This window comes from Cricetulus griseus (genome assembly GCF_003668045.3).
Source record: "Cricetulus griseus strain 17A/GY chromosome 1 unlocalized genomic scaffold, alternate assembly CriGri-PICRH-1.0 chr1_1, whole genome shotgun sequence".
NCBI classification, from domain to species: Eukaryota; Metazoa; Chordata; class Mammalia; order Rodentia; family Cricetidae; genus Cricetulus; species Cricetulus griseus.
In genome coordinates, this window is record NW_023276807.1 from 45,408,986 (window position 1) to 45,431,659 (window position 22,674).

The 22,674-nt window shown below is 38.4% G+C and overlaps 1 protein-coding gene across 1 annotated transcript; it reads left to right on the forward strand.

Annotated features, from left to right (window-relative positions):
• The first annotated feature begins 12,612 nt into the window (after nt 1-12,612).
• Nucleotides 12,613-19,975, forward strand: Fgf20 (fibroblast growth factor 20). Its single transcript, XM_027391014.2, has 3 exons — nt 12,613-12,901; nt 18,428-18,531; nt 19,674-19,975. Exons 1-3 carry the CDS (start codon nt 12,613-12,615, stop codon nt 19,917-19,919), a joined length of 639 nt encoding a protein of 212 aa, XP_027246815.1. The 3' UTR covers nt 19,920-19,975.
• Nucleotides 19,976-22,674: the final 2,699 nt, after the last annotated feature.

The window sequence follows — 22,674 nt, forward strand, 5'->3', positions numbered from 1 at the left end:
GTTACTGCAGAGATGTGAACCATACCTTTGGGAAAGGGGTCATTTTCCTTTATAAGGAATGTTTAATTCTTTTTTCCCATTGAAACGTTGTTGACATTTATTGAGTTTGGAATGTCTTGGATGTCAAATGTACTGTTCAAATAGTTCAAAGATGTTTCAAGACATAGATATTGTTGTTACTTTGGTAAGTTTCCTTCTGTTCCTTCCAATTAATCCATTATCCTTCATATCTAGAAGTCAGCACTGAGCTGATCTGATATCTATCATAAAGTTAATTGTCTTTGCACATTGTGGTATTTACCTTTTAGGGAGTTTTATATAAATTGATATCATTTTCAAACAATCTGATTGGCTGCTTAACTCGGAATGTTATTTGAATTTATACATCTTTTTGTTTATACCAATAATCCTTTTTGCAGAATAGTATTCTACTGGTCTATATTATGGTATAGTAATCCATTCTGTTGATGGGCATAGATACTATATTCAGTTTTAGCTCCCACAATCATTTCTATGGGCATATCTTTCTATTTTTCTTGGATTAATGCTTGCATGTAGAATTGCTGAATAATTGTGTAGATATGTCTTTAGCCAGTTAAGGAACAAAATCATTTTCCAAAATGGTGGTGCCATTTTACATTTTAATCAGCCAGGTATGAGCAGTTCAGTTGCTTTATATATGACATAGAGTGCTGTGGGTTACTCTGCTTGGACACCCCTCGGGGGAGGAGCTGAGAAGACACAGCATCAAGGACTCAGGCATTGGGAGTCAGTGAGTAACAGATCATGCTGCAGGTTATTAAGTAAGTTAGGCCTTCCTTTATACCGCCTCCCAAGATCCTATTGGTTCAGGTGGCTGATTTGCTTCCTTATCCTTTCCTCATTGGTTTCTCTGGGTCAGGTGTCTCTCAGTCAGCAGTCTCTGGGCATAGAAGCAGGCTTGGCTGGGGGAGGAAGTGCCTGCCTCATGAGTGTGCTCATGAGGGCTGGCCTGAGCACTGGGGGCAGGGCAACTGAGGCTTGGGTAGGCTGGCCACAGTTTCTCCTACATTAGAGGTCATAAAGGTAGTTACTGAAATTTATGTGGCTAATGCCTAGAGGCATTGCTTGAAAAAATCACCAGGAGATTAGCTGAGTTTTGAAAGTCAGTATGTATTTAAAGCTCATGATTTAAAAGTTTATATATATGTGGGTGATGTTCAAAGAAAAAGATTTTGTTATATAGACAGCATTCGTACAATAACAAATGGGAGGTTGTAGATAGACCTGCAGAAACATGTTTAGGGAAGCTTCAGAAACTTTGTACTCTTGGATTTGTTTTGAAGACTTGTCAATATTGAGTCCCATAGTTAGATCCTTCTTCATCTTCCTTAGGACTCTGACTCTAAGGGAAGGAACATTTAAGTCATTTGAAGATTCAGACTTGTGAAAATTAGCCTGTACAGTCAAGATACTTAACTATATTATCCTATCAAATAATACTATGAATAGGCTATCATAGAACACTAGGTTGCATGGCACTAGAGACAATCTAGACAAGGATTGAGAGGAGACAACTGAATGGATTTCTACTTTCCAAGAGAAACTCCAGCATCTAGCTTTTGTCTGCATCCTGTCCTTTCTCTCACCCTCTCCTTGGGACTCCTGTGGATTAACTTAACTGCTTCCCATTCCCCAGTGATGGCTTCATGCCCCCTCTCCCTAGTGAAAGCTAAGCACCTTAACTCCCCATCCTGCCATCAATACGTAATGGGTTTCTTCTTCAATTGTTTGTGTTCAACAACTAGCCTATTATAAGCTTCAGGAGGGTTAGATTGCATTTTACCTTAAAGCAGGATAGCCATTATCTATTAAATAGTAAGAACTTATGATCTGGGCATTTGCACTGTCTTAGTTTCAATCCTCAGAACCTCAAAAGAAAAGAAGTGAAAGAAGTTGTTAAAGTTACCTCTGTGGGAGGATGGGGCAAGGGTGTCACTGTGGGTTTGTGGCCAGCCTGGTTTACACAGCAATTCCCAGGCCAGCCAGGGCTGCATTGCAAGACACTCCCTCAACAAGCAAGTATGCAAAATCTTATGTGCTTTTGAAAGAATGAAAGTATTTGTTTATGTAAAATTACTGAAAATCCATGTAAACCAAATGTGCATAGCAGTTCTTTCTTCAGGGCAATAAGAATGTGATTAAATAATTATTCTAGCTTCAGAAACCCAAGTCAACAACCTTCTAGTTGAAACTAAGGCTGAGCTGCAAAATAAATTTCAATTGTAATGGCTCCTTAGAAATACAGTCTATAATTGACAGCTCTGAGGAAATGATACTAGATCTGAGTTTGCTGAAGACATAAAAGGCTGCTGTCAGAATTATTTATGTCTTATTTTATAAAACCCACAGAATGGATTGCTGCTGTCATTCTGTTATTTTCTTGCAGATTCTGGTAAACATTGCTTTATGGGTGTTACAGTTCTTAAAGAAATCTTTAGTTATTGCATTTGACACAGTAGACTCCAAATCTAGCCACTAGCTCCTTGTCATTTCATTTACTTGACTTAGCTCTTGTCCTTGAACTCATTCCTAGGTTTCCCTGCCAGCTAGAACCTTATATCTTGTTGGATGGAATAGCTCGAGTCAAATATTCTCAGCGTCAACACTTTCTCCGTGTCCGAGAGCTGTGTACTATCTGCTGACCTGCATTTTCTTCCCCATCAAGACTATAGACACTTCACAATTTTCTGTGACTTTACCGTCTTGACAATCACCTACACATTCTGATTTTGCTATTTTTTTCTTCTCTCCACATTTGGAAGTCAGAATTGCATGTAGAGTTTGCCAAGGGTAGGACTAGGAGCTGGGAAATGAAACTTGGCAGCATTCCTTCCAGACTTCCCAGGTCCCCTCTTGGCCTGATCAAGGTCTTGGCATGTGACCACACCGCCCTCTAGTGGCTGACCCAAGAAGGAAAGACCAGAAACCACTTTCCCACAGTAACAGCAAGTGGATTTATGTCTGGGTATAGTTTTTTTTTTTTTTTTTTTTTTTTCCCCAAAACAAAGGCTTGTTTTTTGAGACTCAAGTTACAATTTTATACCTCTGGATTGTGTAACTTAGAATCATTACTAATTGTGATGAATAGCAAAGTAAGTAGCAAAGTAAGTTCGAGAAATTAAAGCAACTACCTAAGTTTTCTGAGTTTCCAAACTTGAGTTTCCAAACATGCATATCAATTAAGCAAAAAGACATTTATTAAGTATGTAAAATACGCCAGAGTTCATAGTGGATTTTTTAGGAGAAACTATTTTTAATGAATTAATTTTTAAAATTTCATTTTACATTCCAACCACAATTCTCCCTTCTACTACTCCTCCCACCCCCATGCCATCTCCCATCCACTTGGTAGGAGAAACTAACTTTTTTGGGGGGGGCATTTTTTTAAGTCAAATTAGAAACAAGCTTATATCATCCTGGGTAGGGCCTAGGCCCTCCCCCATGTGTCCAGGCTGAGAGAGCCTTTATATGTATTTTTCCAGGCCAGTTGTTACAGTAGCTCAGAGAGTTTACAGCTATGTAAGGCTGTTGTGGATTTTTAACTTTTTTCAGTTTTCATTATTTGAAAATTTCATATGTGCATATAATGTGTTTTAAATCCACTCCCATACAAACGGTCTCTCCATTTCCTCCCCTATCTCCCCCCCTACACCATTCCTTTCTCAACTTCATGTGCTCTGTTTCTCTAAAAGCCACCGAGTCCGTTTAGCGCTGCCTGTGTGGGGGTGGGTGTAGGGCTGTCTATGGGAACATGGGTAGCCTCTCACAGATTACATTCTTAAAGAAAGCTCACCCTTTCTCCTAGTGATTGTCAACTGACTCCTTAGCTAGGCACAGGACTTAATGATCCCCTCCCCCCTTCCCTGGGAGGTTTGAATTGGCTTGATTTTGAGCAGGTCATGTGCACGAGGTCACAGCTTCCAAGAGTTCATGCATGCACAGGAGCTGTCATATCAGGAAAATTCTATTTTCCTGCAGATGCCTATTTCCTCTGACTCTTAGAATTTTTCTGCTCCCTCTTATGAGATGATCCCTGAGCCATGGGGGCTGGCAGTGCGAAATATATGCATGTATGTATGCATATATGTATATATATATATATATGTATATATATATCCCATTTTAAGTTCAGTCTTTTGTAGTTTCTTATTCTCTGCAGTTTGACTGATTGTAGGGTTTTGTATTAACATACAAAAAAACCAAAAAAGCAAATAAATTTCTAATGAGGCTTGAGAGATGCATTAATCTATGATTACAAAGGCAAGAACTTATTGGGCATTTTATCACTATGTTCATTTTGCAGAATATGGTATTAGGTTCTGCTGTAGGTCCTGTAACCTAGCCAGTCATGGTTTGTGGTTCCAGTTAGTGGTAATAGGGTTGTGTTCTGTCTTGTGGAGAGGGCTTTAAAACCAATAATTTTAATTGGGCTGGAAAGATGGCTCAGCCGTTAAAGGCTAGGCTCACAACTAAAACCAATAATTTTAAAAAGTGGCTGTTTGCTCCTATGATATTCATGCCACTATTGCACCAGTGAGTATATTTTTTCAGGCCTGTTGTTATAGTAGTCACAGAGTTCATACTGCTTTTCTACCCCAGCAGTGTGCATAGCACCTGTCAATATGGATGCTAGCCAGTAGGGACAGAACTTCCAGATCTGTACAATCTTGATTCCTCCATGTTCTATGACTTGAGAGTGATATCTTCAGTGATAGGGTCTTTCCATCAAATTCTGGAAGATAATCAAGAACAATGGTGATAGCATGTAATATTTGGAGTGTGTGTGCATGAATGGGACCACAGTAACAAACTATTCAAAAACAGGTACCTCATGATGGTCCATGGTTTCTGGAAAGGGCATTGCCCCCACTATATACTCTTTTTAAACTCCTTTTATATGTATATATTTCTGGAACTTTCTATAGTAGTAAGTTTCTGTATGGTATTTTCAAAGATTTTTAGAGTTAGTTATCCTCCTCATACTCTTTTCTCTACCCTGTCCTCCCACCCCATCCCACTTTAACCTTCCATGCTCCCTCATTTCCCTTTCTCGCCTTCATGGAACTTACAATTTAGCAGGACTATAATGATGAATCAGCGTTTCTTGTTAGGATGGAATTCAAACTAGAGTATTTGTAAATCAGACAATCTCAAAAACCATACTGTCATGATCTGTGTTCTTAACATCTATCTAATTCTAAAGAGACAACAAATCTATTAATTTTTAAAATGTATTCCCTGTATTTTATGGAATGATTCATTATTTGAAAGAGTACCACTTAAAATGAAATTTTAGCGCCTGTTTCATTCTCTTGGAAATTTTAGTTTATTTGAATGTGATGATTTAATGTTTACATCATCATAATAAAAACATCCCTATAGTGTTCATGTGGTATTATTCTTCCAGAGAATGAAGACTATTAAAGAACAGTTTCTTTATTTGAAGTGGAAGAATAACAAACAAAAAACTTAGTAGCATTCCTAGACACATTCATAATGCTATAATAAAAAATGGTTGAAAAATGGCTACAGTTATGTTCCTTAGTTCAGTCTTTAAAGGAGTCATGAAGTAATGTGTATAAACAATGTTGCCATTTTGAACCAGTTTTTCATTTACTTCAATTGTTTTTAAAAATCAACTTTTATTACCTTCTTAGGTATTTGCAGCTTAATTATCAAATAGAATTAACTGTTAATGAACAAAACAGATAAAGACCCCTTCCTGTATGAGTTTCATTTTAGTAGAACTGCATTTCTTTTTAGTGTGACACTGATATCAGACAACTTTTAAATGAGGCCAGTTTTAAGTAACCATACTGTCATCGTGTTCTTAACATTAGTAATGTAATTGGGTTTTCTTCTCTGATCTGCCTCAGGACAAGTAGGAGGTACTGTTAGAATTAAATTATGCGTGTTTTTCACTAACTTCATGGTATTGGTAATAATAACAATTAAGCAACCTTACTCACTGTTAAATGAAGCCCTTCAATTGAGGTGATCTGGTCAATTCCCCCCATGAAATTAAAACTAAGAATGTTCACAGTAAATTTTTATGAGTTTTCAAAGATAATGAAAGACATTAATGAACATTCACCAAGATGCATAGGCCCCTGCTGAAGGTCTCTGTGTCTGTTGCCTCAGACTCATCCCAAAAGAGTATTGACTGGTATCTTAGCTGCTTTATAGACACAAATGAGAGGGCCACTTGAGCTTGAGAGTTTAATACCAGCTGAGCAACATAGCAGACCCTTGTCTCACAAAAGAAAAACACAACTTTGATTAAAATCTCTTTCTTTCTGGATTCCAAAAATCATCGCTGGTTTTAACAATGCTATGAACTTCATGCTCTATCTTTGACTTCTTGGAACCTAAATCAGAACATGAAATGTTATGTGGCCCAACAGTCAGGGAAAATTGGTAACAAATACGGTTATTAAAAACCATTCCTGACCGGGTGCTGGTGGCACACACCTTTAATCCCAGCACTTAGCAGGCAGAAGCAGGCAGATCTCTCTGAGTTCAAGTCTATCCTGATCAACAAGAGCTAGTTCCAGGACAGCCTCCAAAGCAATACAGAGAAATCCTGTCTCAGGGCAAAAACAAACAAACAAACAAACAAACAAAACAAACAAACAAAAAAAACCCCACAAAAACCAAAAAACAACCAATCCTTATATCTTCACACACAGTGCTCCATGTGAATCCCACAGTACTCACACAAGCTGAAGAATTAATTTTACTATTCCAATTTTATGAAATGAAGAAGTCCGAGTTCTGAGGAGAAAATAAAATTTCCCAAGGTCTTATAAAAACCAATGGCATAATCCTGCTTACTTTGAGCCAGACAAGGAAAGAAAAAAGATCCAAAAGAATAACAAATTCAGGGCTGGAGAGATGGCTCAGAGGTTAAGAGCACTGACTGCTCTTCCAGAGGTGGTACTGGGTTCAATTCCCAGCAACCACATGGTGGCTCACAACCATCTGTTGTGAGATCTGGTGCCCTCTTCTGGTGTGCAGATATATATGGAAGTAGAATGTTATATACATAATAAATAAATAAAATCTAAAAAAATAAAAATAAAGAATAACAAATTCAAGGGGGAAAGGAAAATAAAAGGTTAAAATTGTATTATGTGTTTCTATTATTTTGTTCCTCTTTATGGTTAAAGAAATGGAGAATTGAGGCCATGTATTCAAATTTAAGAGTTGTGTAAATACAATTTGTTTGGTTTTACTTTTCTAGTTCAACCTCTCGGCTAGAATTATACATCACATTTAATTTCTAGGTCTCTTTAGTTTTCTTTAATTCAGACAATGAACCTTTGGCATTTTGAAAAAAAAAGCACAGGCCAGTTTGTGCACTGCTCTCAGCTGGAGTTTATTTGACATTGTGATGAAGTCAGGTTATGAAGTTTTGACTGAAAAAATACAACAGTAGTACTGTGCTCTTCAATAAGGTCCATGATGTTACTACTCATTGTCAACTTGACAATACTGATAGATAGTATGGCGATTAGTAAAATACACCACCCATGTTCACCAAGTGTTTCTAGAGAGGATTGCATCATGGCAGCTCTGATTGATTCCTTGCTTAGATCATAACATGACAGTATTATTGGGAAGTAGTAAAATGTAGAAAGTAGGGGAATGTCTTCAGGGGCTAGATTTTGCCTTGGACCCTTTCTTTATCTCCTCTCACTCTGCATCCCATTTGCCATGAGGTAAACTTCATCCACCACATGCGTACATGACTACCATGTTCTACCCAGACACCTGAGGCCAAGCTACTAAAGACTGAACCCTCTGAAACCAGGAGCCAAAGAAAGCTGTCCTCACTTAAACTTTTCTCTCAGGTAACTGACTAATACAGGCAAAAGAGGAAACTGGAGTTTATCTATCACATTGCTGTGATAATTACTCAGGTAGAACAGTAGTTACTAGATTAATGTACTGTATTATAGTTCTCTGTGCAACAGATATGTTTCACCCCCCACTCCCACTTCTTCAGCTGTCCTTGTTGCTGGTTTTAATTAAAACTTACTATCTAACTTTACTATGCATTCAAAGATTCCCTTTTATCTTCTTACTGTTTCCTTAAACAGTTGCTGGTGAATATTCGTATTTTCTTCTATAAACATCTTATTCTATCATTTATTTTGATGATCAAATTTCATTAAACTTAATTTCCCTTTCTACATTCTCATAATTGTATTTCCTTCATAGCTGGCACAAAAAAGATGCCTCCTAGAACCAATTTTTAATTTCTTCAAGTTTCCCACTCATTTCAGGATGTGAATAAATTAAAAAGACCAAGGTCTAGATGTTAGGTATGCTCATTGTCTGGGCATATGTTTGCATCTAGGTCTTTTTTAGTGGATAGAGCACACACACACACACACACCGCATAGGGTACAGGTGGACAAGAATGGGAGAAGGAAGGAAGGAGAAAGAAGGGAGAAAGGGAGAAACAGAGGAAAGCAAGCTAATACTGGTAACTACTTGTAATTCAACACGACTGAGTAAATTCTAGTCTTCCGTCCTAACTTATGTAAACCCCTCTCTCATCCTCAGTGTATTTATCCATTTCTTCAGTCCTGCCATTCTTTAACTAGTACTTCTGGCAAAAAGAGTCTTTCTCACTGAAGTTCAATGTTTATTTATTTAGGTGGATTATATACCAAATAACAGCTTTTGCAGAGCTGCTTATTTTCTGAAAGTAATGTCTTTCTTTGTGTGCTTCTCAGTTTGTTTGCTTTAACCTATACAGCTAGGTTCTTTTGTTCCTGATTTTATTCTAACCTGATCACCTTTGCATATTTTATTTTACTTTTAAAAAGCTGAAGTTCTGTAAAAAGTTCTAAGAGAATCATCATCACTTTTCCATCTACTTTTTATTAGTTTCTAATTAATTAATTAGTTTCTAATTAATCCTTCTTATAGAAAAGATAGCACTCTGGATATAATCTCCGGTTGTACACTTTTTAATTTATATTCTAAAGAAAATGGAGATACTAATACATATATATTTTTCATTTGACCCTTCTATATAATGTCTCATTATTTTTATCATAATTTATTCAATCGTTTATTATATACAGAAATTTATGTTGCTACCAATGTTTTATAAATGTTGCACATAGGGAGTTTTGTTTTACTTAAGGTGTGAATCACGACTTTTAAGGGAGCTATTTTTTCTTAAGTGAAGCACATATAGAATCATCGAATGTATAAAAACAAATGTTTACCAAGAGTCTGCTGACTGAAAAGGTGTATAGGATTATATGGTCTGGAAAACTGAAACTGCATTTTGTGTAAGGAAAATCATACCATATATTTGTATAACAGCAAGGCAAGTGGGGTCTCTAGGAAGCATAGGTAACGTTGATTAGATTGCAGTGTATACTTAAACGTTGAATAATGTACCCTTGTAAAACACTCTTCAAAATTATTTAACTTCCCATGATATCATCACAGCATGTGCAAAAAAAACTTGAGCGTTATCTTTTCCTGTCACATGACTAGAACAAACAAAAGAAATCCTTATCTTTTTGTTTCTATTCTGGTCTTTTATAACATAGCATTAAGCACCATTCAAGACTTGCACATTAAAGCTTTGGTTTGGGTTTTTAAAAAAAAGTTTATTTTGCATTTCAGACAAATTGCATTTGCTGAATTACAAAGTAAACAAAACAAAACAAAACAAAAAGCCTGCCCAACAGTTGAAGTTGTGCTGGACTTTATACACAGAGGAAGCCTTATAGTTTTAAAACTTCTTTTCAGTGTGTATTTTCACATTTATGTCTCATAGCAACCTTGAGTACAGTGAACTATGGAGTGGTGCTGTCTTTATTTTACAAATAAATGATATTTGACTCTGAACTAAAACCCAGTAGAATACAAGACTTTCCCCCTCAATAACCTGGTTATGCCTATCTCTTTGGGTTATTGTAGTGATAGAAAAACACACAAAAATGCTATGACACACAAAGACAAGGGAGGTCTGTTATTACAGTATTTGGGCTTTGGTGACTATGCTTGAAAAGTTGTGTGTGTGTGTGTGTGTGTGTGTGTGTGTGTGTGTGTGTGTGCATGCACGTGCACAACAGTGCATGTGTGTGCAATGCAAGAGATTTACAAATTCTAATAGCTATAAATTACACACTACCATTGAAAGTGTTCATGTGAGGAAATACATACTAAACCAATAGTTCTAGGAGCAGGTGGCAATAATATATTCATTGTGGAATATTAACAGTGTTATATGTTGCATAGAACTTAGATCTTGAAACAAACCTCATTAAAAGGCACTTGATCTCAGTTTAAAACCTTTAAGCATCCCCTCTTTAAAAGTGATCAATGTATAAACTCTGGCTACCTGAGTTATCCCGCTATGAGATTCACACAACTTTGATCTAACTTTCTTTGATTTAACACTGCAATTAAGAAGATTTGCTTCAAAGTAAAAGCTCATTGGCTGATGCTTTACACTGATGCGATAATGTTTACACAGATGTGCTTTGAAATCTTGATTATGGTGGATTTGGGGGTCCCACCACAAAACAGGCTGCTGTTATTGGAAAGGTAAAATAATATGACATTTACCTGATGCAACCTTTAAAAGAGACTTACCAATGTATGTTTCTAAAGTAATTGATCTGCTTGCTGTTTATAGCATGGGCTGTAGTTTTATTTTGTGTCTATCAACAGTAAATCACTTGCTCTAAGGGCTCTTTTATAGCTGGGTTCCACAAGGGTCAGTAGTTAGGCCTGTAGTGACAAAAACGCGTAACTTTACCTCCTTTAAAGCACCTGCCAATTAATTATCCAAAGGAGCTGGAGGAGGAGGGGGGCAGGAGGAGGGAGAGAAGGTGAAGAGGAGGAAGAAGAGGATGGGGGAGGAGACATTTAGAGAAAATAAAATAAACCAGTCAAATCCATCTGAGCTCCCAAGGTTAGGCTTTTGCTGAATAGAGCACAAAACAAGACTGAAAGTCTAATATTAGCTATTCTTTAAAAACTCTCTGCATAGGGAAAGAGTAAGTCTGACCAGTGATTCTCAACTTCTCTGCCACTTACACATTTCACTAGCTAGCTCTGGAGGCTAGCTAGTCTTCCAAATTTTAGCATTTAAGTAGACATATATGTCTAACTCCTTCAGGCCAATCTTTAGTCTGTAGATATGTTTCGGTATTCCTAACTTTTTACCAGCCATATTTGAAATCCCAAGCACTTATCAAGAACCTTTCTGTTTAGTTGTGTGCTTAGAGCATGAATTAAAAAAAAAATAAGGCTAGCTTCTAGGAAATTGCAGTGAAGAAATAGGAAGTGCTCGTAGATTGGCTAAGAGCCCCCAGGGTTCCATCATTGATTATGCTATTCTAGACACTTACTTTGTATCCACAGCAAACTATGAGACTATGAACCAGCCTATTCAGATGTACTCCTAATCCCTCGATTCATGATTGCACTGTGCTATTTTATTATTCCAATGAGAAGCCCAGGACCTCCACACACAATTTATGAGTTCCACATAGATATAAAGCAATCTTGGTTATATCATTTGCTGAGTTAAGATAAACATTAAAGAGAACTTGAGAAGGGGGGCAGGGTGTTCCCAACCTAAGCTTGATTATGTAAAGAAAATCCCCCATCTAAATGATAAAAGAAAAGAGTAATGCCTGTACATTTTATTAGTGTTTTAAAATTAGTGAGTTAAACTGTCAAAGCTTTGATTTTCCTTTCATGTGTGTCTAGGCAGGCCTAAGCCTCGGGTAACGCCTTTTCCCGTTCTCCCTCCTTGCCTTTCTTTGCACCTGTCCACTGTAGGCTCCCAGCAGCTCCCAAGGAGTCCAATTCTCTCGTACTCTCTTTTTCCTCCTCCCACCCATCTCCGGTTCTTGCCCCCTCCCCCTTCTGTATTCTGTAAGCTTGGCTCCTTCTCCCAGCGATCTATCTCTGCAAATGAGCTCACATCAAAGGTGGTTGTACAGCAGCGGCCGGACAACATCGTGGTTGTCCTAGAGACAATCCAGAATACCAGGGGGTCGGGTGAGCCTCCTTGAATTTGTTGGCTGACTGACTTTGGCCAAGCTCAGGAATGAGTTTTCCAAGTGCTGGGGTTAGTCACTTCCGAAGAGCAAAACGTGTTGAGAGGAGGCTGGTTTAAGATTTCAAACAAAACCAACCTCCTAGGCGCGCATGAAAGAACTTGATTAGCATATGTCAAGAGGACCCGCATATATACCGGGAGTGTATGTGTACACAGGACTCTGATCTGATCAGTTTGCTGAGCTGGAGCCCCAGCCCCCAGCCCCAGCCCCAAATCAACAGCCTCAGCTCTAGATGTTTCTGCAAAGCCAGCAGCCAGCTCTCACCTACCCAAGGAGAGAAGATCGCTTCCAAGACATTGCAGTGCACTGTCCCTGCAGAGACCTCACAGGAGTAACCCAGCTTTAACTTTTTGTGCCTATTTTGCTATAAGTTTTCTACATTAGCCTCGCCACCCTCGCTCCACTTTTTATTGGGGTTCTCTTGTTTTCCGGAATTTCAAGCTTCCTATCGGGCCACTCCATGGCTCCCTTAACCGAAGTCGGGGCCTTCTTGGGCGGCCTGGAGGGCTTGGGCCAGCAGGTGGGGTCACACTTCCTGCTGCCTCCTGCGGGGGAGCGGCCGCCTCTGCTTGGCGAGCGGCGGGGCGCGTTGGAGCGGGGTGCCCGAGGTGGCGGACCCGGCTCCGTGGAGCTGGCGCACCTGCATGGCATCCTGCGCCGGCGGCAGCTTTACTGCCGAACCGGCTTCCACCTGCAGATTCTGCCCGACGGCAGTGTGCAGGGCACCCGGCAGGATCACAGTCTCTTCGGTAGGTACAAGCAAGCATCCCACCCTTGCGCCCTCAACTCTCATCCTCTTCTCACTTCCCTCCCTCTACGCTGGCGGAGCGAGCCTGGGTTGCCTGCTACCTGAGACCCTTGAACCCATTGGGTGAGAGGTGCCAGACTCTGGGCTTGTGAGAAATTGTTCTGCCATGGAGGAGCGCAACTCCTCTTGCAGGGTGTGGGAGGAGAAAGCGTGGATGGGTTCTTTACCGCGGGGTACGATGCTACTCTGTTTTTTTTACTGCCTGGGGGCCCCAAGTCTTGGACTAGGAAACCTGCCCTCCTCCCCCCAGCCTTGCCCTGCAGTTCTTGCTTCCCAGGCAGTTTTATTATTTTAAGAGGTTCCTACATCGTGTTCTCTTCTTTCCACACTTGTAATTCTGTGTCCATTCTTTGAAAATTAATAACGAGTTCTTAAAACATGCCCCGCAGTTATGCAGCTAGTCCTCCAAATTCTCACTCTGAAGGGATGGTTCTTAAACAGGATGTCAATCTTCATAGTTTTTCTTTAGAGGATTGCCTGAGCACAGTTTTCTGAGCTGCTGGCTAGAGGGTGGGGAGTGGAGGGAGAGGGAGAGAGGGAGGAGGGAGAAGGACCGAGCATGCCCACCTGGCCAAGATTCCCTTTAGAAATTGCGAAAATCTGCGAAAGCAGAGATCTTGGTATTGACCTTAGGTAAGAGGAAATGGGAAAGCGAAAGAAGATACGGCTGGGAACACAGAGAATCTTTTCTATATACAGCCAGCCAGCAGTGCCCGGGAGCAGAAGGGGTTAAATTTTAGATTAGATCAGTACAGTTTCTACAGTTAATTACTCCCGGTCCAGCCAGGTAACTAGCAAGCACCCTCCTCGGTGAGTCCTGCTTTCTTGCCTGAGCAACAGACAAGATAGGTTAAACCCTATGGTTTGCTAAAGGGGCCTTCTGATTCTAATATCCTGGGATACTTCCCTCCCCTGTGGCTACACTTTTTTTTTTTTTTCCCCATCAGTTAACCTGCTGCTAACATGCTCAAGGAACTTTCCTTATTTAACCTGTGATGTCATTAGAGGGTGTTATTACATTAAAAAATACGCAATATCATTTATTTGTCACCAGCACGAGGAAGCACAACACAGCTCTTTTTTCACTATGGACAATCTCATCTCTTTCTTGTCTCACCCCCATCTCATCCGCACACTCCCGTTTCCTTTTGCACTTGAAATGCTCATTAAAACTCTGCAGAAGTGTAAATCTCCACTCCTGGAGCACGTGTAACCTTAGATGGGAGAGTAGGCATGTGGTGGGCATTTGGCAGCACTTAAGGGCTTAGAAAACGGACTTTTAAAAACCCACGTGTTTGCAGCTTCCACTGATCTCTCCCAAATTCCCACTGACTGTGAGTAAGAGTGTCATGACCTAGTGGCCAACCTGGGGTCACTTTTGGAAAGTGTTTTTTAAATGGAGGAGGCTGGTATTATGAATCTAAAGAATTTGCTGACACCAGGCGGCCCAGTTCTCGTCCCTTAAGGATGACTGGACTCGACTCATCACATAAAAATCTCCCCAGATGTGGTAGCTCTTTTAGTCAAAGGAGCTGGGGGGCTAAATGTAAGCATATCTAACTTTTCTCCCTCATACCAATGGAGTAAGGACATTCTTCCTACAAGTCCCTTGTACTGTAGTTGTCATCTCTTCCACTGCAGTGTTCTGTTTCCTCGGAAGACAGATTCTACTGGAAGAGATAAGTGAACACTTGCAGACATGTAACCTTCATTGAGCTGTACTGAAATCTGATCCTTTAGGAATGGGTGTGGTATATTCTTGCTAGTACACTGTAAAGCTTCTATGATTGTTTAGAAAAATATAACTTTGATTCTGTGTTGACTTAAGTCATGCTTTTGTGGGGGTGTTGTGTAGAGAAACAAAATAATGATGATTATGTGAAAGGAGAACAACACATATTAGTATGTGAACCTAAAGGAACAACCTCTTTGTGATACATTAAAGTGCTCTGAGTGGCCTAGACATCACTACTGACTGCCAGAGGATATGGGACAAGGTAATATTTAATGTATACAACATAGTGTGCTTCTCCATCCTCTTTTGCTAGTACCTATATAACTAAGTATTAAATGATATCCATTAAAAAATACTTCTGTGGTGTTAAAATAAGAGTTTTGAAAAAAACCCCAAGGATGGCTACTTTTTAATTTTATTTTTACAAAATTATAATTTCACATGTCAATCCCTTCTCCCTTTCCCTCCTCCCCCAATCCCCAATTCCCCTCCTCCCTCTGCTCCCAATAGAGGGTAGGGCCCTCCACGGGGGCTCGCCAAATCAAGGATGGCTATTTAAGATATTAAATACCAGTAAAATAATTTTATAGTAATTTGAACACAACAAATAAAAACTCAATCTTAAAAAATTTAAAACCATATCAATTGAACATAAACAGAGTTCTCAGTGAGGCTAAAATAATATCCCATCTGAGCTACCTGAATCTCTCTAGCAGAGTTTCTCTGCACAGTAGTATAGAAGGAAGACTTTACCTAACACGTAAACATAGAATCATTCCTTTGGAAAAAAGTGTAGCCTGAGATCAAACATATTCATTTAAAGCCTTTTCCTTTATTCTCCTCTATTCTCCATGGATTTGTCTGATGTGGTTGCATTGTGGGTTGACTCACCTGTTTATTATGATTTGAGAAAAGGCTGGCTTTGAAAATGATACCAGAAAGACAAAGGACCTCCAAGTCTTTTTCTGGGACACTGGGCATTAGAAAATCTACCTAAAATCTGTGATTACCTCTTAAGGAAAGTGCTTCATGTCTATTCTTTGGAAAAGAATTAGCTTAGTTGCCACCTCATATTATAAATAAGAAAGACTTGTCAAATCTCATTTAAGAATCAAACGATTGCAAATTACTATGTGGTATACTATTTCTTTGTCGAGAAAAAGGATCAGAATTTAAAAGTGTGGCTAAAATCTTTAGGAGGGACACAAAAACACACATAATCTTTCCCCCATCAGTTCCATGAAACATTGCAAAATCATTTATGCCTGATTATGTATAAGGTTTTACATGTTGTTTAATAAAGTTAAAACTATTGGATATAATTATTCTAAAGACATGTGTAATCATTTTACTTATGTAATTACATATTTTGGACAGCATTATCTTAAGATAAGACTTAATGTGTAGGTGGAGTGTGTCCTGGGGTAGAAAGATTGGGTGCACAACAGCCACACATACTTTTTAATTTGAGTGAATATTCAATATAATTTAAAGTAATTATCCATTTATAATTATATCCTGGGTGAGATTCCATTTATATATATTTATGTCAATTATGTTTCAGGTTTATATTTTTGTTCCTTACATGGATCTTTCACTGAGAAGCTTAGCAATGGGTGTGATTTTCCTCCACTCCCCCATGCCACAGTTGCCATTGTGCTTTTGTCTTGTAGAGTCTAGACCTTCCTGCTGCATCTTACCTTCCCTGCTTTAGCCTCTTAGGAAAACTGGCTCTTTCAAGCCATTTACAGGGTATTTAGTAGTGTTTTGTGCTGTAAGATCCCTGATAGCTCTAGAGTTCTAGTAGTCTGAAAGTCCTAACAGTTCCAAAGAGCTTATCTGTCTTACTAAGAAACTATGTTTTTTTGTTTTTGTTTTTGTTTTGTTTTGCCAAAGAGCAAATTAATCTCTGGGTAGAAGAGAGCTTTCCTTATCAGCAAATAGTCAGATTCTTACTTTCTCTTGGCTTTGGGGATATCACGTGTCCAAACAGGAACTTATACAATAAATCAAGAAGTGACTTAAGAGCAAGAGTCAGGCTAAATGGTACACATTTATGCTATTTGTAAAGCTTAGGGTGGGGTGGAGGCAAAAAGCTATTAAGGAAGGCAGATCCAACCAAGCACAGTATGTATGGTAACACTTGTCCAGCAGTCTAAGGAAAGAACCAGAAAAAGGCATCGTTAGTCTAAAGGTTAGTGGGTACAGCAAAAAAGGTCACATGGAAAGACAGTGTATCTTTTAGAACTGTAGTATGTTAGTGTATTAAGTTGAGAGCTTTCAAAATTAGTCTTTCTCTTAATACATCAAAATAACTACAGAAAATTATGCATATAAAAATCTATTTATATGCTAAACTCTTGGTATTTGGCTAATATACATATACATATACATATATATAGTGAATTGTAAGCCTTATTACTTCTCTGGACTGCACATTTTATTTTTATATATTGTGGAATAGGACATAGCACATTAGTAATCTACAAAGTCTTGAAACTACTGTAATTCCACATGTTGTGAAGTAGAACCATTAGATTAGGGCAAGCATCATTTTTATCAGTTACAAAGGCCATGTCCCATGATAATGTTACAAAGGCATTTCAGTCAATATTTTCAACCCCCAGTTTCTGTCTATGTAACATGGGAGTAAAGATATCTTCCCTCCTTACTATCAGAGATTTTTTTTAAAGTTGAGGTAAAAATTAATTATTAGCTTCTTATTTTTAACATTTTTATTATGTTAAAATAAAATATTATATGTGTCTTTATATATGCCTGTGGACAACATGTGTGCTGCAGTGCCCACAGAAGCCAGAAGAGGGTGTCAGATCCTCTGGAAATGGAGTTGTAGCTAGTTGTTCTCTCCCATTTGGACACTGGGAACCAAACCTGGGTCCTCTGCAAGAACAATATTTTAGTTAGGTTTTTGATGGCTGTTATAAAATATGAACCAAGCCGGGTGTTGGTGGTGCACACCTTTAATCCCAGCAATCAGCAGGTGGATCTCTGTGAGTTCAAGGCCAGCCTGGTCTCCAGAGCGAGTGCCAGGATAGGCTCCAAAGCTACACAGAGAAACCCTGTCTTGAAAAATGGAAAAAAAAAGGAACCAAAAGAAGCTTTGGGAAGGAAAAGATTTATTTCATTTGTCATTACTGAAGGAAGGCAGGTCAGGAGCCTTGAGGAAAGAATGCTGCTTACTGGCTTGCTTCTTATGGCTTACAGCACCCAGGGCCACTTGCCTGGGGATCCTACTGCACATTGGGCTGGGCCCTTCCATATCAATAATCAATCAAGAAAATACCATAGCTTTGCACATAGGACAACCTGAGTCAAAGCATTTTCTTAATTGAAGCTCCCTCTTCTGAGAGGACTCTAGCTTGTGTCAAGTTGATAGAAAAAAATCAACATAAGCTCCAAGTGCTCTTAGTTGCTGAGCCACCTTTCCAGCCCAAAAGCTGCCTTTTAGAAGCTTCAAAATAATGCTATACCTATAAGAAGTATATGTGATTGGTCTGATTATTGTAAATGAAATAAAAATAATTCATAGAAAATGGTTGTAATTAACTGGTCAAGCCATGGAAGACCAGGAATAACTCTGCCAGCTATACATCCACAATGACAGTAACTTCCATTTATTTGTTGAATGCTTAAATGTGTTGATCTTTATCACTGTCCTTCCTGTAGTTATATGTTCATTAATCCAAATCTTTATTTTGTTTTTAACTTCAGGTATCCTGGAATTCATCAGTGTGGCCGTGGGACTAGTCAGTATCAGAGGTGTGGACAGTGGCCTCTACCTTGGAATGAATGACAAAGGAGAACTCTATGGATCCGTATGTATTATCATTTTCAATTATTATTATAATTCTTGAAATAATGATTTTAATTAAAATTTCTATCAAAATACATTATTTGTGAATGACATAAATTATATATTTACACATTTATATGTAAAAATTAGAAACCAATATCCGAAATTTAAGTGTGTTGAGGTCATAGTACAGCCATTCAGCATTATTTTTAAAATTTTCAACCATTATTGCCATAATCTCACCTGGTCTTCCTGGCCACTGTCCTGAGTCTTTCCGATTCCTCTATATTTTGATCATTCCTACCAGAAATAGAACACTGGGTGTCAGTTCTGGAAAAACACAAAAAGGATGCAATGTCTGGTGATATGAAGACAGAATTACAAAACAATTAGTAGAATTTTGAGAAAGCACATACACACAATATTCACAGTATGTGTTGGAATAAACAATTCTGATCTCACCTTTAAAATATATGTATATATGATGTATATATGACACACATATGCATGTGTGTGCGCGCACATGCACACACACACACACACACAGAGAGAGAGAGAAAGAGAGAGAGAGAGAGAGAGAGAGAGAGAGAGAGAGAGAGAGAGAGAGATATTTTGAAAATATAAGAAACCATTGGACTTCCACTTCATTTTCCTTGATATTAATAATAACATACTCAGAAGCCAATCATGGGGAATTTATCATTGAATAATACATTTATAAGATGATATCTGATTTGAAGAGATGAACTTTGGTTAGGAATTTAAGTTGTAGCAAGATCTTGACTATCCCAACTTGATAGCAGAGATTTAATGTTTGTGACTTTGGTATCTATCTCATGATGGGACAAGATAAACTACAGCCCCACTTAGTGATGGTGGCAGGATGGTGATAATACAGAGCACAGGAAAGCTCAAAAAATGAATTGCATATTTGAAAATAAAATCAACAGTTGGAATATTTGGTTTAAAGTTCCTTGAACTACTGGATAAAGTGATATTGAGGAAAAATTTGTATATGATGTATGAACAAAACACTATAACTTAACTTTACTAGAATATAGCTATAAACAAAGACATAATATAGAAAATTGAGACTTTTATGGGGAACTTATTTTGAAGGCATTTCTAAAATGCTGTATTTCTCTCTTTTCTCTTTTTTTAAAGGAGAAATTGACTTCTGAATGCATCTTTAGGGAGCAATTTGAAGAGAACTGGTATAATACCTATTCATCCAACATATATAAACATGGAGACACTGGCCGAAGGTATTTTGTAGCACTTAACAAAGATGGAACTCCAAGAGATGGTGCCAGGTCCAAAAGACATCAGAAATTCACCCATTTCTTACCAAGACCAGTGGACCCAGAAAGAGTTCCAGAATTATACAAAGACCTACTGATGTACACTTGATCAACCCAGAGCCAGTTAAATAACACTGAAGAAAATGTTCAGAACATTACAGTCTGTTTTTCACTGAGAGACTATATTTATGAAGAATATTGAGAATAAGAAATTAACTTGAAGCAAAGCAAGATCATTCTTCATAAATGGATTCTATTTCCTCAGACTCATTGGCTCAGTCTTACTAGTTGATTGAAGCTGAAATCAGCTAATCTGTGGATAATGTGAACCTTGCTGCTTATGCCTCACCTCTCTGGATAATGTTTACTTGGACAGTTACTTTAAGAAGAGATACTTCATGTTGAAGAAGTAGATTGAGATGACATAATACTGCCTCATAAATTCTGAGGACCTTGTAGAAATCTGCAGGTTAATAACATTATACATAAAACAAAACAAAAAATCAAAATTCTAGATGACTTTGAATTACAAAATATGCCACACCAAGATGGAACAGTTCTTTTAGAAGAATGGACCTATTTATACATTTTTCAATTTACAAATATTTATTATATATATTTATTTATTAAAGAGTTTATTTTTACTGGTATATGAAGACTATACAAAATAAAACAAACAAAAACAACAAAATGTGCTTTATTGTGCCATTACATTGTTTTGGTCTTGGGTTGTAAAGAAGACTTCATTATTATAACACATTAACCACAGAATAAAATGCTCATTTGTTTTTTAAAATTAAGTACAGTGTAGGTTATATTCTTATTCATTGACTTGCCTTCTAAATATGAAATGGATCCCTCCTGGCCTTGAAAAATGTTTTATTGATTTGTGTTGAATTTAACACAGGTTTGAAAGGGAATTAAACATTTTTATTTTATGCTTTTGATAACATTGATTTTTCAGGTGAGAGCTGTTCTATTAGAGGAGATACTTTTTTTTTCCTTTTTTAAAATTTAAATTAGAAACAAGCTTGTTTTACATGTTAATCCCAGTTCCCTCTCCCTTCCTTGCTCCCATGTCCCCACCAACCTTCTATCCCTTCCCTGTTTCCTTTCTGCTCCCCAGAGAGGGTGCGGCCTTGCATGGGGGAATCTTAAAAGTCTATCATATCATTTGGAGCAAGGCCTAGACCCTCCCCCATGCTTCTAGACTGAGAGAGTATCCCTCTAAGTGGAGTGGGCTTCCAAAGTCCATTCGTGTACTTGGGATACATACTGATCCACTACCAGAGGCCCCGTAGATTGTCCAGACATCCAAACTGACCCCCATATTCAGGTGTCTGGATTGGTCCTATGCTGGTTTCCCAGCTATCAGTGTGGGGTCCATGAGCTCCTCTTGTTCAGGTCAGCTGTTTCTGTGGGTTTCTCCAGCCTGGTCTTGACCCCCTTTGCTCATTACTCCTCTCTCTCTACAACTGGATTCCAGGAGTTTGGCCCAGTGTTTAGCTGTGGGATCTAGGATATAATATAAGGTAGTCATCAATCTCATTATTGGAGAAGGGCACTTAAGGTAGCCTCTTGACTATTGCTTAGATTTTTAGTTGGGGTCATCTAGTGCCAGATTTCTCTTTAAACCTATAATGGCTCCCTCTATTATGATATCTCTTACCTTGCTCTCCTCTATCCTTCCCCTGACTGGATCTTCCTGCTCCCTCATGTCCTCCTCTACCCTCCTCTTCTCCCCTTCTCTTTCTTCTAACTCCCTCTCCCCTCCCCTGATGCTCCCAATTTTCTCAGGAGATCTTGTCCTTTTCTCCTTCTCCAGGGGACCATGTATGTCTCTCTTAGGGTCCTCCTTGTTTCCTAGATTCTCTGGCAGTATGGATAGTAGACTGGTAATCCTTTGCTTTATGTCTAAAATCCATATATGACTGAGTACATACTTTTAAAATGAGAAAAGTCTAAGTACCCTAGGAAAAATCTTTTGTATTTAGAACTTCCAATGTTAAAGTTATCAAATAATATTATCAATTTATGTTTACTTATTTTCTAGGCTTCATATAAAAAACAGTTTCTTTTACCCTGTGTGATAATAGAAAGAATTAGTCCTTGTAGAACCTCCATTAACAATGACAAGGTCTTAACTACTGGAGTTAGGTGTTCTTCCCATCCAATATTCATTGATGGTAACCACACACTAGACATTGTGTTGAGTACTAAGGAATGTGATTATCAAAAGAATGTCATCCCTGCATAATGTGGGGTCAGAGAAAGTTTTAGAAAACAAGAAAATTAACAATACTCTAAGTGTGAACTGCAATGAACTTCAACAGGTTTCAGACACTGACTAAAAAGGAGAGATCAGACTCTCAGAGGACGGACAGTCCAGAGAAAGCTTCTCTAAGGAGGTGAAATTTCAGGTAGACTCCAAACATCAAAAAGGAGCTAACCAGACCAAAAAGTGAAAATAAGGGAAATAAAGAATATATGTCCCTTCAAGAAATCTCAGCTCCTGCTTGTTCCATTGGTGACTTCAAAGGCACCTGCCTGATGACCAGGCAGTTACCAAGGGGAATTTTCCAGGAGCTTTTAACCTAAAAAATACTTAGATTTGTATGAAATGTGTAACCATTTGGTTTCTAACTTGTTCATACAGATATTCATAAGGGGAGGGTTTTCTTTTATCTTTGATTCTTTTGATTCTTTTGAGACAGGGTCTGTGTAGCTCTGGCTGATCTAGAATTTGCTAGGTGAACTAGGCTGTAGTTGAACCCACAGACAACAGATCAACTTGGTAATAAATGTGAGCTGATGAGCTTCTGATGGGAATGGAACCTCTACCAGTGGAGCTAAGGGAATGGTCT